This window comes from Propithecus coquereli, unplaced genomic scaffold (assembly GCF_000956105.1).
Source record: "Propithecus coquereli isolate 6110/MARCELLA unplaced genomic scaffold, Pcoq_1.0 Scaffold35, whole genome shotgun sequence".
Classification (NCBI taxonomy): Eukaryota; Metazoa; Chordata; class Mammalia; order Primates; family Indriidae; genus Propithecus; species Propithecus coquereli.
Window position 1 is genome coordinate 3786656 of NW_012149174.1, and position 21499 is coordinate 3808154.

A 21499-nucleotide genomic window follows, 5' to 3' on the forward strand; every position below is an offset into this window, starting at 1 on the left:
CACACACACACACACACACACACACACACACACACACACACTCCCGCTCCGCTCCCCAGCTCATTTCCCAGCATCAGTCCTAACTTCCCAGTCGAGGGAGCAGCTGCACAGAGGTGACTCTTTCCGCAGTCAGCACTGCCACCTTCCCCCAGGCCGGCAGGCCCTGCCTTTCTCAGAGTCGGTCACCAGGCCCTTAGCAGGTCTGCCAGCCCAGCAGGCCACGCAGCTCTGCCCAGGCTGTGGTCAGTGTCCAGAGGGCTCCACGTGTGCACAGCTGGCTCGGCTGCTGAAGGAGGTGGCGGCACCACAGATTCCAGCCCTGACGCCCAGATTAGAAAAGGCAGCATGCCGTGGGCAGGGTCGAGAGCTGTGGGGTAGCCACCGTCCAGGGCTTAGCCAGGTGCCCACTGAGAGAGCCCAGCCCGCGAGCTCTGGACCGCAGAGCAGCAGACCTGCAGGAGGGGGCAGAGCTGCAGGGCAGGAGAGAGGGCCCAGGAAGCCCCAGCGCTGCCCGGGCGCCCGCACCTGTTTCACTCAGAGCCCGGACACAGGCGCGTCGGTGCCTACCTTGGTGGTTTTGTCTCTGCCAACTGGCAGCCTCTCCCACTCACCTCTGGGGGACCGCCGGCTCCCAGCACGTGCTGGTGCTGTGGGACGCAGAGGGGACTTCTGCTGTGGACCTCTAAGGAACTTGTTGGTGGCAGAAACCAGAAGATTTCCTCCCTCCCTGCGTGCAGCCTTTCTTGAGGCTGCGCTGGAGGTTTGCAGGTTTTCTTTTCTCAGGCTCGGTCCCGCCCCTTGTTCTTGCAGATAAGCTCGTTTTCCCTTAGGGCCCTGTGTGGCCTCTTGGCTCAGCCTTTCTGGTTCAAAGGGCACCAGGCCACACCACCTATGAGACTGAGCGTTTCATTCGCTTCAATTAAATTTTCCATTAACTTGGTCTCTGGCCAGTATAGATTTTCTCTTTAAGGTTGTCTCTGATGTTCAGATCACTCAGCCCTTAGGGTCCCTTACGACTCCCCTCTGGTCCATTTAAGTACATTTATATTTTTTCTCCTTTAATGAGATGCACAGAAACCAGCCATAATTTTGATGCCTGACACCTGAATGTCTTTAATCCTCTTGGATGTTTCTGGTTTGCCTGAGACTTTGTTCTGAGCATGAGGGTTGATTTCCTCCTTTGGAAATTTTGGCCAAAGGCAATTTTGACCAAAGCCAGCTGTTTGGAATAGTAAGTGCCCTGTGCATCTTGAGAGGAGGGCAGGTTACAGAACCAGTGGCTATATGATCCTGCAGCTTTGCCAAGGCTGATGAGAATTCCCAAGAAGTGGGGGAAGGGCAAGGGAAAGGGGAAGGGGACATCCTGCAGTCATGGCTGTTTCCTCAACAGCCCCCACATTCTTTGGTCTTTCATAGAACTTTGGGGAAATTAAAAGTGGTCCTTAATCAGGGAAATGCTGAAGTCCCTGGAAGAGAGGACACCATGCAAGTTTCAGTTCTAAAGTGATGTGTCAACGTTGAGGAAGGCTCACAGCACTTCAGTCCTGCTCCCTCTGGTAAAGCAGGCTGCCATGCCAGGAGATGCTCGGTGGAGAGGCCACCTGGCAAGGCACCAACAGCTCGTGGGAAACTGGATCCAGCCAACCACCATGTGAATGAGCTGGGAAAGTGGATCCTTCCCTAGCTGAACTTCGAGATGCTTGTAGCCTTGTGAGAGACCCAGGGCTAGAGGCCCTGGTGAGCTGCACCTGGATGCCTGACCCACAGAAACAGTGACATAATCAATGTTATTTTAAGCCACTAAGTTTTGGGGTATAATTTGTTACACAGCAAAAGCTAACTAATGCAGGCAGGAAAAGGGAATTTGTTTCATTCCTCTTGCCTCTGCATGTCCAGATTGGAAGTTGTCATATTAATTCGGTAGTAGCTAGGATGTATCTGCAATAGAATATATGCCCAATTCTCTGCCAGGAAGGATATATATTTTATTTTTGGCAAAGAGTTTATTGCTTATGAATGAGACCCAGAGAGCATACACTAATAGGAGTTTATGAGATTAATCTTAGAGGCCTACCAGATTTCCTAAGCTATTTCAGTTCTTCTCGGCATGGTTTGCCATTTTATCCCTAGTTCTGGTACACGGCTAGCACATAGGGGTGTGGATAATCTGCAGATATTGCCTTAGGGCTCCCAACGGGGGGTCAGGGTATTGTTCCGGGGAGGTAACCCAATGGGGTGGCTGGAGTCTCCAGTACAACCACTGTGGGCCCTGGAGGTTTAGAAGGGCTACATCACACATTCTCGGTCCCTCTGTTTCCACCATCTTTGTGCTTTCTGTGTTTGGCTGTATAAATCAGAGAACGTGGTTTCTATCCCCTTGGATCGTCTCAGATGCCTGTACCATGGATCTACTCTTCTATCAGAGGCCCAGCAGAGACACAGAAGACCTTCTGCAGTGGATTCGGACACAGCTGGCAGAAAGGCCAGGGGCCCCAGCTTCACCTGGCCAGCTCCAGTGGCTGGTGGAGAGTTGAGGAGTAGGGGTGTCACCTGGAGGACAGTTAGCCTCATGAAACAAAGGAGATTTCCAGTAGATCTTGTTATTTGAGAAGAAATGGGGTCAAAGGAAGGTGTCTTTCGGAGAATTCCTGAGGTCATCCTTGTAGGAAGAAAGACTCCATTTGGCCTCTTTTTTCTTTTACAGGCTCTTCTCCTCCTCATTCCCATGGCTTCTCTGAGCTCTCTCGACGAGTGGAAGCCCGCCGGGGATTTACCACGTCACCACTCTGCTCCTCACGTCTTGGGTGCTGGCATCTTTAATCCACAAAATTGTTTTACTTGTGATCTTGGACAAGAACAGTGGTCTCTTAATTTCTTTTTGTTTGATTTGAATATAGATACTTTCTATTAAAATATTATCAAGGTGGTCAACAGATTCAATATTATACTATTTGTCCCATATTTAAAGTACCTCGAGCAATGAAAACAACTGGAACACGCATTCGTTCATTCATTCATTGGTTAATAGTTTTTGAGTAACTAACTTTCTCCATATCTACAGGACGCGAAAGAGAACCCGAGCCTTACAGTGCAAAGGGATCCAATCGGTTACTGGACATAGTAAAAACCTGTTTCAAATTCTACAAATTTTCTCTGGAGAACCTATTTTAAAAAACAGATTATACTTTTCTCTTTTAGCTCAATATTTTAAAATACGTATCGGTATCGTATTAATGAAAGAAATCATTGAAAATACAATAAATAGTTTTTCTTAAGTGAACTTATTTTGGCACACGGGGAGAACTAGGGCTAGAAATCCTACTTTGGAGAACACTCCCTGTTCTGTGCTGTGAGGGCTCTGCTGGCTTCTGGCCATGTCAGAAAACATCTGAAGGCTTTTGTGTTCCCTACAGAACTTTTGGGCACTCTTCTTTAACCTCTCCATCAAAGCCTTCTGCAAGATTCTTATGACCTGAGCTTGCCGCTGATAGTTTATTCTCCTTCCAGATGACCCCCTTTCCAATGCTCAGCTTGAGAACCAGACGGCTCATTTGTTCACGTGGCCCTTGGCTGTGACAGAAGGAACAGAGCTCCCAGCTCTCCAGTCACGTGGCCTGCACTGGGAGCCAGGCAGCTGCAAGGGGATCTGGAGTAGCACTTCTTCCTTCATTTCTTCTCTCTTTTTTTGGGGGGGTGGGGGAGAGTGGTTCTAGTTCCTTTTATTTTCTCCAATTTTTTTATCATGGTGAAATACGCATGATATAAAACTGACCATCTTAACCATTTTAAGTGCACAGTTCAGTGGTATGAAATACAATCACAATGTTGTGCAACCATCTCCACCACTCATCTCCATATCACTCATCTTGTAAAACTGAAACCCTATATCCATTAATCAATAACTCCCCCTTCATTCCTTTTTCTCCCCCTCCATCGTTTCATATATTAATTAAGAGATGAGGTCAAATTATGCCTGGTGTCTGGTGGGCTAGGCTGTTTCGTATGGGCTTTGTAGATATGAGAATGTTCTCCTGGTGGCTGGAATGATGGACACTGCCTGCCCTGAGGCCATCATCCAGCGCTGATGTCGCCAGAGTACAAGGACAGGGATAAAACACCCTTCGTGGCAAAGGCAGGAAGGCTGGGAGGAGAAAAGAAGACTTGATCTGCTTGGAGTGCAGTTTCCTCCTTGATTTTGCTGAATGGGAGCTGGGATTTGTTTTGTTCTTTTACCTCTTTGCTGGAAGTGACACACCATGAGCCACTCATGAACACTCATTTTGTGCAGGTAGCCCTCTGAGCTGGGAAACAGGAATGTACACCCCACCCAGCCGGTCCTGGGAACTTACAGACAGCAGAAAGGGCCAGGGATGGGAAGATCTGCACTCCGTTTCCTCCCCACTGCTGCCTTGCTGTGTGGCTCGGAACAAGTCCGGACAGGCCCGGTCTCTGTGGGCCTTACTGCATTACAAACAGCAGGAGCTCAGTAGATGTCTGCCAACTCGCTAAACAGCTGGGTTCATGGAATGGAACTCATGCCACTTTATAAGCCCAATTTCCTCTTAGAAATAAATTGATCTTTTGCAAAGGTAGATATTCTCCACACAGTTATTCTCTGTAATGCTATTATAGTAGATAAGTTTGTCATTGAACAAAAAAGCAGATGATTTCTAGATGCTAAATGTGTAGGTTCAACCATAATGGAACACATTGTGAGTGACTGTTACTCGGATAGTTTCTGGTGCCTGGCTCAAAGACCACCAGCCAAGGAAGAAAACAGCAAGCCTCAAGAATAAATGTCCCTCTTTATCTCCCACCCCCTACCATCTGTGTATCAAAGAAGCTACTCAACAAAAAGTAAACAATTTGTTCCCATTATGCTAAACCTTCAAAAGGCAGGAAACCAGCTACTAAATTAGATCTTGCAGAAGAGTTCAGCTATCACATTTGTGGTTTCCAAAGAAGATCTCGTACTCTTGGTGAGCAGACAATTTGTTCTGTCGTGTTGCATAGAATTCAAGTCATAATAACATAACTGTATACTTCTTATGTTTCAGGCTCTGTTGGGGACAGCATGGCCCTGTCCCGTGGCCTGTCTAGCAGAGGAGATGAGGTGTAGACCCAGAGTCCTGCAATGTAAGACGCAATCAAATGCCATTGTGGATGCAGTAACAAGGCTCTGGGGAGAACAGATGGCATCTTCCCAGGATTGGGGGAGGTTTCGAGGACACCAGAGACCCTGCTGTGGGTGGCTACCAGGCCACGCTGTCTTGGTGTCATTACTCCTTTCTCTCTTTCACCCTCCTCCCCAGTCCCGCGAGCCTCCTCTTTCTCACCTGGGTTTATACAACCACTCTACCCGGCATGCCCCTTCTTTTCCAGCCCATGGAACCCCTCCACTGCACACCGGATCAGCTCCAGTGGCAACACCTCTATACTAGGGAAGACCCACCTTAGTCGAGAGAGATTTATTTTGCTGAAAACCTGAAATAAATTCCCCTATGTGAGCAGGATTCTGCCAGCCCACACTTTATCACTCAGTGTTGTCCCCGCCTGGCCAGCAGCACTGACATCACCGAGGTGCCTGTTTGAAATGTAGACTCTCAGGCCCCACCCCAGCCCTACTAACCAGAATCTGCGTTTTAGCAAGATGCCCTGGTGGGTTTTGCACATTACAGTGTGAGAAGCACTGACTAAAGCATATATATACTTGCATATATATACTTGAGACATTTTAACACACAAAAGTAAGATAACATTTTCCCCATCATGATCTCATGACTTCTGACAGAACCACCAGCGTTATCAAATCCATCTTTCTGTCGCCATTCTCCTAAAAGCTGCTCTACCACGTACATAAAAAGCTTTGTGTTTTAGGAAGTAGGCCTGAAGGTAGGTTTTCCCTAAACACAGGAAAAAAATGGAAGGAGAGTGTATGTTTCAAGGGTGTGAGGAAGAGATTTGGACGGTGCCTTCCCTCTGCTTCATGGGATGAGGTCTTGCTTCTAACAGAGCCTCTTTGTCTTGGTGTCCTTCAGAGCTTCTGGGGCATCTGTTCTCCTGCTGTCCAGGGTTGTCCTCTGCCACCTCCAGCCCGTAATTCTCAGCCTGGAAGGGACCAGAGAGGACACCTTGGTCCTACTCCTCTGGGTGGCCAAAGTTCCTGCTAATGGTCCTAACAAGTGGACACATATTTGTCAGCCAAACCGGGGAGATCACGACCACCTACCTCTCCAGCAGTCCTTCTACCTCCCAGTGGCTTTGACTTTTCAAAGCTTTTTAGAATGTCAACTCCACCTGATTTCTGAGGGAACTGTAGTCTGAGAGCTCCACCCAGTTAACTGCCAAATTCCCTATCTGAGAGAGCGTTCCTTAGATCTACGCTTCTCAAACTTTAATATGTCTTCAAAACATCTGGGGGTCTGTTGCTAAAAAGCGTGGGAGGGCCACTGCGCCTTTGCCTTTCTCAGTTGATGGCGATGCCCTCTCAGCGGAGTTTGAGTGGCAAGACCTCAGACTTAATTAAATCTACCGTCTCGTTACTTAGTCTCAGTTCTGCTCTTCAGGGCCACAGAGAACAAATCCACATGACTGGCTGTCATACAGTGGAACAGAAAATTGTGTCTTCCCCAAATCTTCCTTTTTTTTCCCTTCCACAAACATTCCACTTCCTTCCACAGTTCTTTAGTTGTCATGGCTTTGCATTTTCTTATTGTCTTAGTCCATTTTTGTGTGGCTATAAAGGAATACCTGAGGCTGGGTAATTTATAAAGAAAAGAGGTTTATTTGGCTCACAGTTCTGCAGTCTACACAAGAAGCATGGCGCCAGCATCTGCTTCTGGTGAGGACCTCAGGAAACCTCCACTCATGGCGGAAGGTGAAGGGTGCCTGTGTATGCAGAGATCACGTGGCAAGAGAGGAGAAGGTGCCAAGCTCTTTTTAACAGCCACCTCTCATGGGGACTAATAGTGCAGGAACTCACTCAACCCTACCCCCAGAGAGCCTTAATCTATTCATGAGGGATCTGCCCCGTGACCCAAACACTTCCCACTAGGCCCCACCTCCAACACTGGGAATCAAATTTCAACATGAGGTTTGGGATGACAAATTATCCAAACTATAGTACTTATCACCTGATGAACTATCTTCTGAAAATGTTCCCGTGAGTGTTAACAAACCCTCTTAAGTGTGCGGCACCAAGCCGGAAACACTCCAGCTTGGACTAAAGAACCTAAGAGCAGAACAGGACCAGGCATTGTCCTAGTTCAAAAGAGCTCAAGATCTTACAATCTTGTTTGGGATTGTTGTGTCCTGTGGATGGGTACGGAACCCCAAATCAAAAAGCCCTCCGCCCCTTCCCTCATATAAAGGCACGTGCCTTTCTTGTCACAATGATGAGAAAGTGGATGATAAACTAATTCATCCTCTAACAGAATGATAACTTGATGTGTTACCCTTAAAGGAACTTTGACAAGGAAATCCTACAGAGGCACTGTCTTACTCTAAAGGCAAACTCCCTAATGGTGTCATTTAGGACTTGTGGCAGACTGGTGGGAAAGCCACGTGGGGCAAGGGACAGCTCAGACTGTGCCATTTGTCCATGTCAAGGAAAGAGCAAGTGAGAGATGGTAGGGTCCCCAAGGAACCCACATAAGAGCCCACAGGATGAGGAATCAGCTTTAAACACCTGCCAGAAGCAGAGATCACGATGCCAACTCACAGCAGGATTCATTGAGTAAAAACTCCCCTGCCTCTTGCCTCTCCTCCTTCCTCCATCTACCATGAAGGGTCTGACTTCAAGATTAGCCGGCTACGGGAGGGGACAGTGACACAAGGGTGGGGGCTGGGGGAGAAGCCAACCATGGCCTGCTTTACCGTGACAGGCAACTGGCCTGACCGAGCCTGAGCTGCAGATGGGCGGGAATTATATCTCTGAGTGAAATTTAGGTTCCGAGGCAGCGTTCCGATTCCAAGAAGGCAAGCATAGAAGCAAGCTGGCTTCGCTCCCTCCCCCACCTCCACACACAGAAAACCAGAAACAAATATACAGTGCTGAGATTATCACCAGAAATATCCCAGAACTCAAACAGGAAGATGAGACAATCCCCAGGGCCACAGAGAAGTGAAAAACCTCGAGCAGGTGGTAAGAGAGTCAGACGTGCATCTGCGATGGCTGCCCCAGCCTGTCCTGCACGAGTGTGTGGCCTACCTGACTCCATCCTCCCTTCCTCTTTCTCCCGGGCTTTCTCGGAGGCGCCGGAGCCCCTGGGGAAGGGGTGGTGGCTGAAGAGGCCGTCACACAGGAGGCTTCGGCACAGCTTGGCGAGGAAGTGGAGGACGTAGCCGACGCTGTTCACCACGGGCAGGCTCCGCAGGTGCTGCTTGCCATCAAAGGAAGCCGACACTGGAAAACCACAGAGACAGCACCTCAGCCCTGGGCGCTGGGGAAGACCGCCGGCCAGACAGCCCTGGGGAAGAGCTCTTTGTGTGTTCATTTTCGTTTTGTTTTTAAGTAGGCTTTATTTAAATTTCACCTGTTTCCCCACTAATGTCCTGTTTCTGTTCCGGGACTATGTCCAGGATACCACACTGCATTTAGTGGTCATGTCTCCTTCGTCTCCTTGGTCTGTGACAGCTTCTCAGTCTTTCCTTGTTTTTCATGACCCTGATAGATTTGAAGAGTACTGGTCAGGTATTTTGCAAAATGTCCCGCAGTTTGGGTGTGTCTGATGTTTTTCTCGCGATTAGACTGGGGTTATGGATTTGCGGGGGAGGTGAAGTGCCCTTTCCATCAGTCGGATCAGGGGCACGTGATATCCACATGACATCACCGGGGATGCCAGCCTTCATCCCCCGGCCAAGGCAGTGGGCACATGCCATGTTCCTTCACTGTATTCTCCACATTCTGTTCCTGAAAACAGGCTGCTAAGTCCTGCCCACACTCGGGGGTGAGTGGTGGGGGCGAGGATTAAGCTCCACCTCCTGGGGAGGGGAGATCCATGTATCATTTGGAATTCTTCTGCAAGGAGGAGCTGTCCCTTCTCCCCCATTTATTTCTTCAGTCAGTTATTAATCTTAGTACAGTCTCAATGTATTTATTTTGTACCTTGGTTATCTAACACTGCGTTGTTTATTTTGTTTCTCAAATTGTCCCAGCTTTCGTCTTTGGGAGCTCTTTCAGGTTGGTCCCTGTGTCCCTATGAAATGCCCACTCCCTTTCAGCATCTCTTTGGTTTCTGGCACTTGAATATGCCCCAGGTTCATCTGGTATTTTCCCTGCTCTAGCCCTAGAGTCAGCCACCTCACCAAGAGTCCTGCTTCCTTTAATTAAAGAGCGATACTTAGAAACCAATATTGGGGACTAGATGTGCTCATTGCTACTGGGGTGTCAGTGGCTCTGGGCCCTCCTGATGGACAGAGCTAAGACGTGTATCTATGCATACTACCCCTTTCGAACTATTTCTCTCTCTGCATATATTTATAGACCGATAGAACTATTTACCCATGAGCCCTGTGGACTCTTATGTGGGTTCCTTGGGGACCCTACCATCTCTCACTTGCACTTTCCTTGACATGGACAAATGGCACGGTCTGAGCTGTCCCTTGCCCCACGTGGCTTTCCCACCAGTCTGCCACAAGTCCTAAATGACACCATTAGGGAGTTTGCCTTTAGAGTAAGACAGTGCCTCTGTCTATGTCTAGAGAGAGAGACAGATACAGATATCTAGATACATTCAAATAAACCTGAGTTCACGCAGATGTCTCCAACTCTAATGCAGCACCACAGAGGTCAGGGGATGCAGTGAAGGAAGCCCTCAGGGGAAGAATCTCTGTAAAAGGGAAATAATCTCTCTGCAACGATGCTAGATTAGAGAATCGAGAAGCAACACCAGTTTCTTCCAGCCCAGGCCACGTCCCCTCCTGCATTTTCCTCACAGCCCTCTCTCACCCTAGGACTTGCGCTTGAACTCCACCTGAGCGGCGCACAAGCAGACCCCAGACAGGACATCCTGCTCCCACCGCGGCCTCCACCACTTGGCAGCAGCACCTGGAAGGCAGCCTTCATTTTTACATTACATCTCCCAAGGCCTGGCAGACAGCAGGGGCAACCATAGCTAGTTTTGCTTTTAGAGCTCAAAAGAAAATACCTGTCTTAATTAGAAATCAAAAGCATCCATTTTTTGTATGTAGCTCTTTCTAGTTGGACAAAAGCTTTTGTATTCGTCACCTCACCAGGCCTCCTGACAGTCTGTGATGACCATGGGCTGAAGGTTATCACCCCATGTCACAGACGGGGAAACTGAAGAGAGGGCCTGGTGTGGTTTCCCCAGCTCATGAGGCCTGTACATGGCACTTGCCTGTCATTTTAACACTCCAGGTGACTCTGATTGGAAGAACCAGCCAAAGAGCTCCTGAGATGCTCATTAACTGGTCCAGCCACTCTGGAAATTCCCTCTTAGTTTGGCCACTGCCGCTCACTTGCTGCTTCAAAGGCTGGGTGATATGGAGACTGCACCTCTGGCAGGGGGGCCCTGGGGCCTTAGGCCTGTCCCGTAGGTCAATGTGCAAACATTCCTGAAGTGCCTGAGAGATCACACAAGTGGGGAAATTCCACCTCTTGGAGGGTTCATGAGATCATAAACTCTCCCCTCCGGGAGAGTGGCTAAGGCAGAGCACCCCAACAGCTGTGCTGGGAGCGGTTTGTGGGGCTCTGCGGTACTGTTCCCCTCAGCCCTGGGGGTGGCTCCTCCGGACACAGGCAGTTTGGTGCCTTTACCCATGTGCCAGCACCCCTGCTGCCATGTTCTGTGTGTTGTGACACTGGAATGTTTGGAAGGCAATGCCCTAAGGACCAGGAACCTAACTATTTCTCCTTGAGCCCCCTCGCTCCCTACGCCACCTTGGTTCTGTCATGTTGCCTTGCCGAGCCTCCGTATCACCTTCTGTAACATGAAAAACCACCTCACCATTAGCGACCCCAAGGCGGCCATGTGAGGGGCAGCCCAGTGCCCCCGCATTCTCCAGGACGCTAAGCTTCCCCACCGCCCTGCATGGTGGTCGGTGCTGGGACAAAGGAATGGAGCAGGATAAGGAAGAATAAAGAGTGACAAGGGCTGATCTCTTAGGTGTCAGGAAAGAAATCTTTGATAAGGTGGCATTTGAGTAGAAACCTAAAGGACATCCAGAAGCAAGTCACATGGACGGCTGGGGGAAGAGCATTCCAGAAAGAGAGAACAGCGGGTGCAAAGAGCCTGAAGCAAGAGTATGGTTAGGGATACAGGAGACCAGCAAGGAAGCCACCATGGCCGGAGCAGAGTGGGGGACAAGAGAGTGACCAGGAGATTGAAGAGATAGCCAGGGCCAGGTTGCATAGGACCTGTGGGCCCTTGTAATGACTTGGCTTTTACTCTGAGTGACATGGGAGCCATGGGGGGCTTAGGGCAGAGGAGGGCATGATCTGACGTAGATTCTTAGAGAAGCAGAGCGGTTGCTGTGGGTAGTGAAGGTGGCTGGATCCTGGGTATATGCTCAAGGTACAGCAGTAGCATTTACTGAGGGTTGGAAGGCAGGGTGGGAGAAAGAGAAGATTCAAGGGTGAGGATTCAGCTACCCAGTCTTCCTGTCCAGGACTGGAAGCATCTTCTCCTCCGGTCCTGAGAGAGGCCTTTAGCTCACAGGCTCCTAAAGGCCCCTGGAGCCCAGTGGGTGGAGGCCAAACCCTGGCCACACCCACCGCCCCCAAGCCTGAGTGCGGATGCCTTTCTCTTCAGGGAGACACCTACGGCCCTCCTCATGCAACCTGCCCCGGGGCCTTACCTGACACCATCTCGCCACCGTAGCCCTGCTTGACCAGGGAGAACACCAGCTTCTGCTGGTGGGCACAGTCGATGCACGCTTGGACGGCCTGCTGCAGCACCGCCGACGGCCTCTCGGGCCCGAAGTGCTCGGGGAGCTGCTGCACCTTCCTCCTCTCCAGGAACGGCCCGGCGTTGGCCTGCTTGTTGATGTAGAGGCAGACTGCGGAAACAGAGGCCACAGAGCCCTCGGCATCGGACGCACATCCGGCCAGCGGGCTGCTGCCGTGTGCCCCCCTTGGCCCTGGCCTTGGAATGCTGGAGAGGCAAAGGTGGAACGGATTGTTCCCAACTTAAGAAGTAAAAGAGCCAAACGCCCCAACTGCCAGGGCCTGCTCTTGGGGGCCTCCTGCTGGGGAACAGAGGGAGCGGGGCCCACTCTGGCGTACTCAAATCCAAATTAAAGACAATACTGGTGGCCCATGTGGGCTGTGTATGAACGTATTTCCATGCTGGGAAGTACACAGACATCTCCCCAACCCCTCCAAGGAGCTGTCAGGCTCCATATGAGGTTTGTTGTTTCTTTGTTAACCTTCTATGAATAAAATACCAAGATGATGCTGATCACTCCAGAGACTCTGTATTTGATGGAGTTCTAAAGGGAGTGCTATTTATAGTCTCAGAGAAAACAAACGCTCAACAACCCATTTAGGTGAGACCAGTCAATGGTGCCCACACTGTTAAAGGTAATATACCCCATCGATAAAAAATTGTTTAGCACATGACCCAGACTATGTTTATTTATTTACAGGTTATATGCATTCTTAACTCTATTAATGCATTGTGTACATTTTTTGCAGGAAAATATAACATTTATATAATGTAAATCTTTAGGAAAGTTAGAATGTCTACAAAACTGGTTTTCATATACAATAGATTTCAGTAAATCACAGTGGAATCTTTATGAATTTTGCAATTAAAAAGAAAAAGAAATATAAATCCTTTTTTAGTAGAAAGATTTTGTACAGAGAAGATCACCTTAGGAGTTAATTATCATCAGTATTATTAGCTTGGTTATTTGGGTGAGGGGTTCAGAACTAGTTTATATTATAAGTTAAACTTAACCATGTATCCCACCTATAATTCAGCAACAGCTGCCTAACTGGTCAGCCTGTCTTCGGACTATTTGTTTTAGGATTCCTATTGTCCTACTGACATCAAGCCAAACTCCTTAACAAGTGAAAGAGTGCCCTAGCCTACCTCTTAAGAAAAACTATCCAAAACTTGTAAATAACAAAGAAAAGCTATTTCCTTCCCTTTCAATGACATTGGAAAGCATTGTGTAATAAGTATTGCAGACATTTCAAACATAACCAAGAAATAGAAATTTGTAAAGGGCGAGATAAAAATGAGTACCAATAGCAGGTGTCATATTGCTTCTATACATCTATGACAGCTTAGATGTGTCTGCTCTCCCTCTCCCTCCTCCCCCAGCCCCAGGCCATGAGCATCTTACCTTGGAGGCTGCTGATGCAAGGGAATGTTGAAGAGGGACTTGAAGAGGAGACCAATAGCATTTTGGAAAGGTTAAAGAAGAAGAAAGGGTTTTGACTGAGCACCTACTGTACTCTCAAGACAAGCCCGCTTTATTAGTGAAGAAACCGTTTATTTAATGAAGAAACCGGGGCTGAAAGCAGGGAGATGGCTGCTCCCAGTCTGCCGTCAGCGGCACGGCAAGGACATGGACTAAGGGCCTTCTGATGACAAGCGCTCTTTTCACTCTACCAGGCTGCCTGCTCGGCCTCTCATGCCAGGCGATAAGGAAAACCTAATGAACAAGAGACCTTGATGCCAGGCACTGCGCCACCCTGACAGGGAAAGAGTGAACAAAATGAAGCAGTCGCTGCCCCCACAGAGCTTATGGCCGGGTGGGGAAGGCAGACCTGTTCACGACCTGTTCATGACCCCACGAGCTGCTGTGGGACCTGTGAGGCCGTGGCTGTGAGAGACATGGGGAATGGCAGGAGAGCCCATCCTGGGGACCCTGGCGGGAAAATCAGGGAGACCTTCTGGAGAGAGGGTGCCTGAGCTGAGATATAAGGGAGGAATAGGTGACCAGAAGGGAAGATCCCTCCAGAAGGAGGGAGAGAATAGGCTAAGACCCTGTGGCCAGTGCTAGGGGCTGAGAGAGGAGCAGTGCGCGGCAGCCTGCAGGGCCCTTTCGGCCATATTAGCAAGTTTGGTCTTTACCTAAGAGCAGTGGTGGGGACTGAAGCAGTGGGTTGTGATGGGGGGACTCTGTGTGCACGTGTGTGTGTGAACATGTGCGTGGCACCACTGGTTGTTGTTACCGTGATGTTGAAACTGCCGGTTGGTGGGTGCCCCGTGAGAAAGAGATTGGGATGCGCACTACCCTGGCCGGACCGGAGGGTTCTGGGTGGGACTAAGGGAGATGAGGATCCTTAGGAGATCCAGGAAACGGAATGGGAGCACTGCTCAAGGTGAGCAGGCTTATGTCCAGTGCAAAGGGAATCTGCTCTGAAAAGAAACACATCTGGCCACTCTTGTCCACGCCTCCCCCTGCCACCCAAAGCAACCACTGAAACCCAAGATTCATTGAAGCCCAAGTTTTAAATAATCCAAGCTGCGGGACACGTAAAGTCATGTTTTCAGAGGTCTGGTCATCCTGTCTACTGTCTGGCTAACACACTAAATCCTTCATTAGAGCCACTCATCAGCAGCTCTTTAGCTCGCAAAGCAACTGTTAGGCGGCAGCCGCCCCATTCTTTGCAGGCCTTCGCAGCCTCAGAGCTCATCCTGCGGACCTACCTGTGACAGCCTGCGGGGCCACCAGGCTGGGGACGGTGGCTGCATCCTGAGGAATGGAGCTGAGGTCGGGCTCCAGGGTACTCCGCAGAGGTGAGAGGGATAATGGAGTCATGAGGACCCGAGGCTTGAGCTGCAAGAAAGAGCCCATTTGGTCAGCGAGAATCTAGAAATGCCCCTACACCTTGCCAGAACCTTTCCTGTTTGGCAGTTAACTGTCACCGCTCTACCGTGCTTCCACGCCTGTCTGTGGTGTAGCTTTGGGGCCTCAACTTCAGTTTCAAGTTCATGGTCAGGATTCATATTTGGGGGTCCATTCAGAGGTCAGCTCTGTCCCCCCACCCTTACAGTGGAGCCACCCAGGAAATGAATGGCAGTTGGTCTGGGAATACACAGAGATGTGAACAGTCAAAACCATGAGCCCTTTGAGTGCAGGATGCAGGATGGGAGAGTCAGGTTCCAGCCTGTACTTCCCCACCTCCCGACCCCCATGCTCCCTAAAATCCTGTGGACAGGGCATTCCCTACACCCACCCAGAGACTGACCTTGAATCTCTCCTCCCTGTCTGCCAAGCTCTCTGCTCACAAAGATCACTGGGCCCTACTGGGAAAGAGAGCAGCTGCCGCAGACTGCCAGCACCAGCCTGGATGTGGACACACGTGTGTTTGCTCACAGTGAGCGGCAGCCACCTCGAAGGTCCCAACAGAAACCACAAATGAGGAGCTGAAACGTGCTTTTCCAGAATAAGGGGGAGAAGGCTAGTTGATGATCCCCTCATCAACAAGTCACTCTTTGTACCAAGCTTGGTACAGAGACAAGCTTTTACTCTTAGCTCTCCACCCCATCTTCCGATGGCTTCCAGTTTCTTCATGCTACAGGAAGCTGGGCAGGAGCCCGAGGAGGTGAGCCTGTTAGTGAGCTGGGAGGGTAGGCGGCCTGGGGAAGGCGGCCTGGCTGCTAGCGCCACTGAGGGGACACCAGCATGTGTGGAAATGAGTTTGAAATGAGCTTAGTCAGCAGTGAGCACGTTGGCTGCACAGTGCTGTATGGGTGCTGAATTGGGGGCTCTTGAGGGAGCCCCTGTATTAATCAGAAGCTCCAATTAACAGCAGAGATCTCTTCTCATTCTGAGTGTAGCATTTGAAAAATGGAAGGGCCCATCATGTAGCAATACACTGCTAAATATTACAAAAACAACTTAAAAGAAACCTCAGTGGTGGGAATTAGTGACCAGAAATCTTCTGTGACTCGGTCACCATGACTTTGGTGTGGCTTCCTGAACTGCCAAGTGTGATGAGGGCAGCAGCTGCCCTACCTGTTCTTGGAGGTCATGCACCAATGGTCCCAGGACTGCCTTTCTAGGAGTGATATATCCTGCCTTGCATGGCTTGTCATGGACAGGCTGAGTGTGACAGAGTCCCTGAGGACTTCAGACAGCAGACTCTGTGAGAAGCTTGGCAAAATCCTCCTTCGCAAGCTTAAAGCCCTCCAACCCCCAACACAGAGATAACGATGTTCCTTGGGGGAAAAAAGGGAGTTGGCAAATTGTCATTTTCCCCTTATGGTCTTTAAGTAAATCACACAAAGATCCTTGTGATCCTTCCCTAGGAAGATGATGATGATGGCTAAAACATAAATATCCAGACACTGTTTACTATTCATCAAAACATCATAACGATTTTAATGTCTAATGCTTGCCACTATTTTAATACCTATTAGAGAGGAATGTGTTCTTTGAACCCACCTCAAATGAAGTAATAGAATTACAATTGGCTGTCACTTCTGCCCATGTCTGCCCAAGTGAAGCAATTATAGGGGTTAGCCTAAGTCAGTTGGTTGCAAGGAAAACCTTCTGTGTTCATCCAACTTCTAAAACAACTGCTAGGACTCTTGAATTTCATTCAACTATGGGCAGTACATGGATTTTTAAAAAACATCCTGTTTGCAAGAGAATAAATCATAAGTAGAAATACCCTTTTGACTTGACACTCAGAAATTTCTATCTTGTTGCTTAATATAAAGAATCATAAATAGCTTAGCACAGAAAAAAGAGCCACCCATGATTTTAGAAAGGTCCTGAAATAGAGACGCACAGACATGAGCCCGCTGGCTGGAAGCATTCCTCTACTGTGACGTGGGGCCCAGTGTGTCAGTGCAAGCCCTCCCGCGTGTGCAAAGGGGAGCACCCCCTCTGCCCCCAAACTATCCAAGCTGTTCTCTGGCAGGGCATTTGTCTCATTGTTGCCTTGGGTTTTTAAAAAATTTGCTTGTTTGTTTTATTTTGTTTTTTAAATGGACAAAATAAAACATAATGCTCATACATTAGCTTCTCATACCATTCTTCAATAAAAGGAACCAGGGATCCTTACAGAAATGGCTGCTTCTAGGACTAGGTTAGGGAATACACATGATGAGCCTAGAGCATCTGCTAGTGCCAGAAAGTAAGAGAATAGTAATGAAAAAAGACCACACACGATGGGGATTGGTTACAGGGACACAGGTACCAACAGAAAAAGCTTCCAATGGCCAACTCTAGACCCATATAAGCAACAGATCAATAATGTATTAATGGATAACTCAAAGTATAAAATAAATATCCATGAATCTATACTGATATAAATGGCTAAGTAAATAAATGGGGGAGAATAGATGAATCTCCAGTGCATAAAAATCCCAAATAACTTATGTCACTATTTTACCCTCAAGTAGGTGAAGCATAACTGCCCACTCCTTAAGTGTGGGCTGTGCATAGTAACTTTCTTCCAAAGAGTATAGTAAGGACATGGCAGGAAACATAACTTTACAGTGGGAAAACCTGATAAATACCACTTCGACCGTAGGATCAAGGTCAACATCAGCGGTGATGTGTCAGATTGATAGTATGTGCTCTTATTATGATATAAGGAAAACCACACTTTACCTCTGGGATCTTCTTCCCCAAAACCCATAGCCCCCATCTAATCAAGAGAAAAACATCAGACAAACCCACATTGCAGAACATTCTACAAAATATCTGACCAGTATTCTTCAAAACTACCAAGGTCATCAGAAACAAGGAAAGTCTGAGCAACTTTCACAGCCCAAAGGAGCTTAAGGAAACATGACAACCTAAATGTAATGCGGGATCCTGGGACAGAACAGGGAAAAGCTAATGAAATCCAAATAAAATACTGGTTTTATTTAATAATGATGTATTATTATTGGTCTACTAGTTGTGGCAAACATACCACAGTAACATAAGATGTTAACAATAGGGGAAACTAGGCATGGAGTACATGAGAATTCTCCGTTCTATCTTTGCAACACTTCTATAAGTCTAAAACTATTCTAAAATAGAGTTTATTTCAAAACATTAAAAACAGAATCTGGCAGAATGAACTGGGTCAATGAAGAAGAGGAGAGAAGAGAGTCCTCTCCTCAGCACATAAAACTGGAAGACTTGCAGCCCAGGACGCCTTGCTGTGACATACGGGAGCTAATTCTTGGCCTTTGAAGCCAATAACCCTGTACAGATGCTAGAATAGCTGGCACCTTTACCTGAAATTTGAAACCTCAATCCAACAGGTAGGTGACTCCTCACCCAGGGCCAGGCTGCCCGTGCCTGCTGCAGGGACTGTTGGCCTTGTTAGAGTATCAGGGCAGGGTTAAGGAGAGGGGTGAAGTGTCAGTCCCTGCCAGCTGCAGTCTCCACCAAAGGGGCTGGGGACCTGGGACCAGCTCATCTTTCTTTTCCATTTATAAATGCAAATGAAGGGCCTGGAGAACTTCTTACCTCAGCTGTCTTTTGGGGGCGACCTTCTTTAAGACAGTTGCTGGAGAATCTCTGGAAAGAATTGGGAGGGGGTTTGGTTGCAAACTAAAAGTGACCAGGAGAACATTGAAGGGGACGAGGCTGGTTGATGTAAAGTTTGAGTATTTTTCTAGAAATATCTGAGTTTGACAGTAACAGAAACACTTTAAAAAGTGTCTGGCAGACTGGCAGCAAGAGGTTGGTAACCTGAGGATGGAGAAGGTGGATGGGAAGTACAAAGATGGAGAGAGCTGCCTGCCCACCAGTAGAGGACAACCCAACAAAGCAAAATTTAAAATGAGTTCGGGGTGGCCGCAGGCACCTGTGATGGAGCATGAGGTTTTGGGGCCTGGGTTCAAAGTCCAGCTCAGCCACTCACTAACCCTGTTCTAAGCCTCGTTACTTAGGCTCTCAGAGCCTGCCTTTCCTCACCTGTAAAGTGAAGATAATAATACCTCTTTACAGCCATATAGTAAGGATTAATGCAAACATTCAGCATCAAGCAAAGTGAGAACTCAATAAATGTTCATTTTCATTTTTGCCATTAGTATTATTATTACTACTATTAGAGATTCCAGAAAGGCAAATAAGCCCCAAGTTTCTTGTTCATGCAGCCATGGCAGCAGAGGGAAATTGCCCATCTTTCCTGAGACTCATCTACATTTTCTTCATTTGTCACTTAAGATCACATCTTCACAAATCCTTGCAAAGCCACTCTCCTGCCTCACACCTCACAGATGATCCCCTCAGAGAAACATACTCCCAATACATCTTGAAATGGTTCCTAAATATTGCTCATGCAGGAGCTGTCCTTTCCAAGTTGCATCATTTTTAAGCTACATCTAAAAAGGAAAAAAAAAATCACTTTTTCAGTCAGGCAGTCCTTTGTTCAACAAATACTTCTTAAGTACCTAGTATGTGCTAGGAACTCTTCCAGGTGCTGAAGTTTCAGCTGCACCTGGGGAAGATAAAGTCCTTGTTCTCAATGAGAACAGCTAGGTGACGAAGGTAGGCCTACGAGGATCTGAAAGACAAGAGGTCACCTATCATGGCTACAGAAAGAGCTTTCCAGGCAGACAGAATAACTCGTGAAGCCAGAGTGGCTGGAACCATGGGCAGGAGGCAGGATGGTGCCAGATGAGGCCAGCTAGGTGGTGAGGATCAGGTAACAAGGGCTTTCTAGGTCAGTATTGGGAGTTGAGTGGTGTCCCCATAAAAAGACATATGCTCGAGTCTTAACCCCCAGTACCTGTGAATGTTCACTTTAATTGGAAATAGGATCTTTGCAGACGTAATCAAGTTAAAATGAGTACATGCTGCATTAGGGTGGGCCCTAACCCCATGACTAGTGTCCTTATAAGAAGAGGGAAATTCGATACAGACACAGACGCCTGGAGAGAATGCCATGTGACAACAGAGGCAGAGATCAGAGGGATCTGCCAACAGCCAAGACCAGAAGCCAGGAAGGGGCAAGGAAGGATGCTTTCCTGGAGTCTTCGGAGACAGCGTGTCCCTGCTGAGACCTTGACTTTGGACTTCTAGCCTCCAGAAATGTCGTTTTTAAGCCACCCAGTTTGTAGTACTTTGTTATAGCAGCCCTGGGAAACAAATATAGTCAGGAGGAGGAGTTTGGATTTTATTCTAAGAGTTATGGAAGTAGTTAGAAGATTTTAAGCTGGGACCCACACAACCCAGTTTTTGTTTTAGGAAGATAAATATGGCTGCTGTTAGAATGGATGGGGGGTGGAGGCAGAGTGGAGAAGAGAACACTAGTTAAGGTGGTATCACATGGCCCAGCTGAGAGACGCTGGCGGCTGAACTAGGGTGGAAGTGGGGAGGTAGAAATAATTGGTTGGATTCAGGGTGCGCTTTGGAGATGGAATTGAGGTGGCAGGTGAGAGAAAGCACAAAATCTAGGATAACATCTAGATCTATTCACAAAAACTTGCCTTTGATAGTATGTTTTTGTCACATCGGTTTTAAAACATTACCATTTGTTTACTTATTGCTGATTTAGTTAAATTATTAACTAAACTCTTTATTGGGGGAGCAATAACACTAGCTTTGTCTCTAAGTTTCAAAACATTCCTTCTCTGATACTCAAGTAGTAAACCCTCAGAATGGAACAGGAAACGTTCTGTGCAGAACATTAGAAGAGGACATGAAGAGAAGGAGAGAATCCGTATTTCCTCATTTGGGACATGGACGTTGAGAACTGGCATGGATCCAGGCATCAGCTGCACGTTGCCTGCCGCACTGCAGGGCAGTGGCAAGAACACAGGACTCGGAGATAGTGACTGGCTTTCTAACTCTGGTTCTGCCGCTGACTCGCATGGGACTCTGAGCAGCTCACTCAGTGTCTCTGAGCTTCGTCTTCTAAAGCCATTCAGTGGGTTACAGTTGTTGATTTCTAAGCTCTCCCCAACTCATAATGTTGTGTGTGTAACTTTCATTAGACTACTTTGGAAAACATTAAGGAATTTGAGACAAAGCCAGGGTCAGTCCCATAGTTTGAATGTTGACTAGAAGAGATGTAGCATCCTAATTTTCTTTGAAATTCTGTTTCTGATAATATAGAAAATTCAGTTATTAGGATCAACTAAAAACAATAAGAAACAATAGAAAAAATGCAAGAATGAAAGTATGGAGGTGCTGACAATACATAAAGAACAATCAGGCCAAAATATAGGTGAAATCTGGATCCTGGGAAATGCTATGGAGCCCTGCGCTTACCCAAAGGGCTACAACCTCAAGGTAAGGGTGAGCCAGCTATAAACTTATTCCACCCTTCCCCCACTCCTACCTAGCTACAAGGAAAGTTGACACTGGGCTAAGGGGTGTGCAGAATCTCTGAGAAGATATTAGCACAAGCCAGACCTCACACAGATTTGCAGCCCCAATTTACAGAACTTGAGTAATCAAGAAAACTTTAGGCTGTGAATTTACTTCAAAAATTACCCAATCTGGCAATATGCCGGGTACCAGGAAAAGCAAAAGCAAACATAAATCATCTCTGGAGAAAGGCCTCAAAGAAGTCCCCAAAAATAATTTTTCAAAGTCAGTGAAGAACAGTCCAAAATACCCAAGC

At 47.8% G+C, this 21499-nt stretch overlaps 1 protein-coding gene across 3 annotated transcripts in view; it reads right to left on the minus strand.

Moving 5' to 3' along the window:
- The window catches only part of SCML4 (sex comb on midleg-like 4 (Drosophila)), a 93064-nt gene that overhangs the window by 21757 nt on the left and 49808 nt on the right, over positions 1–21499 (minus strand). For 2 of the 3 annotated variants that reach the window (XM_012651175.1, XM_012651174.1), the window contains 3 exons: positions 14625–14754; positions 11818–12018; positions 8210–8404 (listed from right to left, as the gene is read on the minus strand). In XM_012651175.1, coding sequence (XP_012506629.1) covers positions 8210–8404; positions 11818–12018; positions 14625–14736 — 508 coding nt within the window. In that variant the 5' untranslated portion in view covers positions 14737–14754. Of the gene's footprint in view, positions 1–567; positions 991–8209; positions 8405–11817; positions 12019–14624; positions 14755–21499 lie in introns of those variants that run through there. The other variant, XM_012651176.1, reaches the window with a different exon arrangement.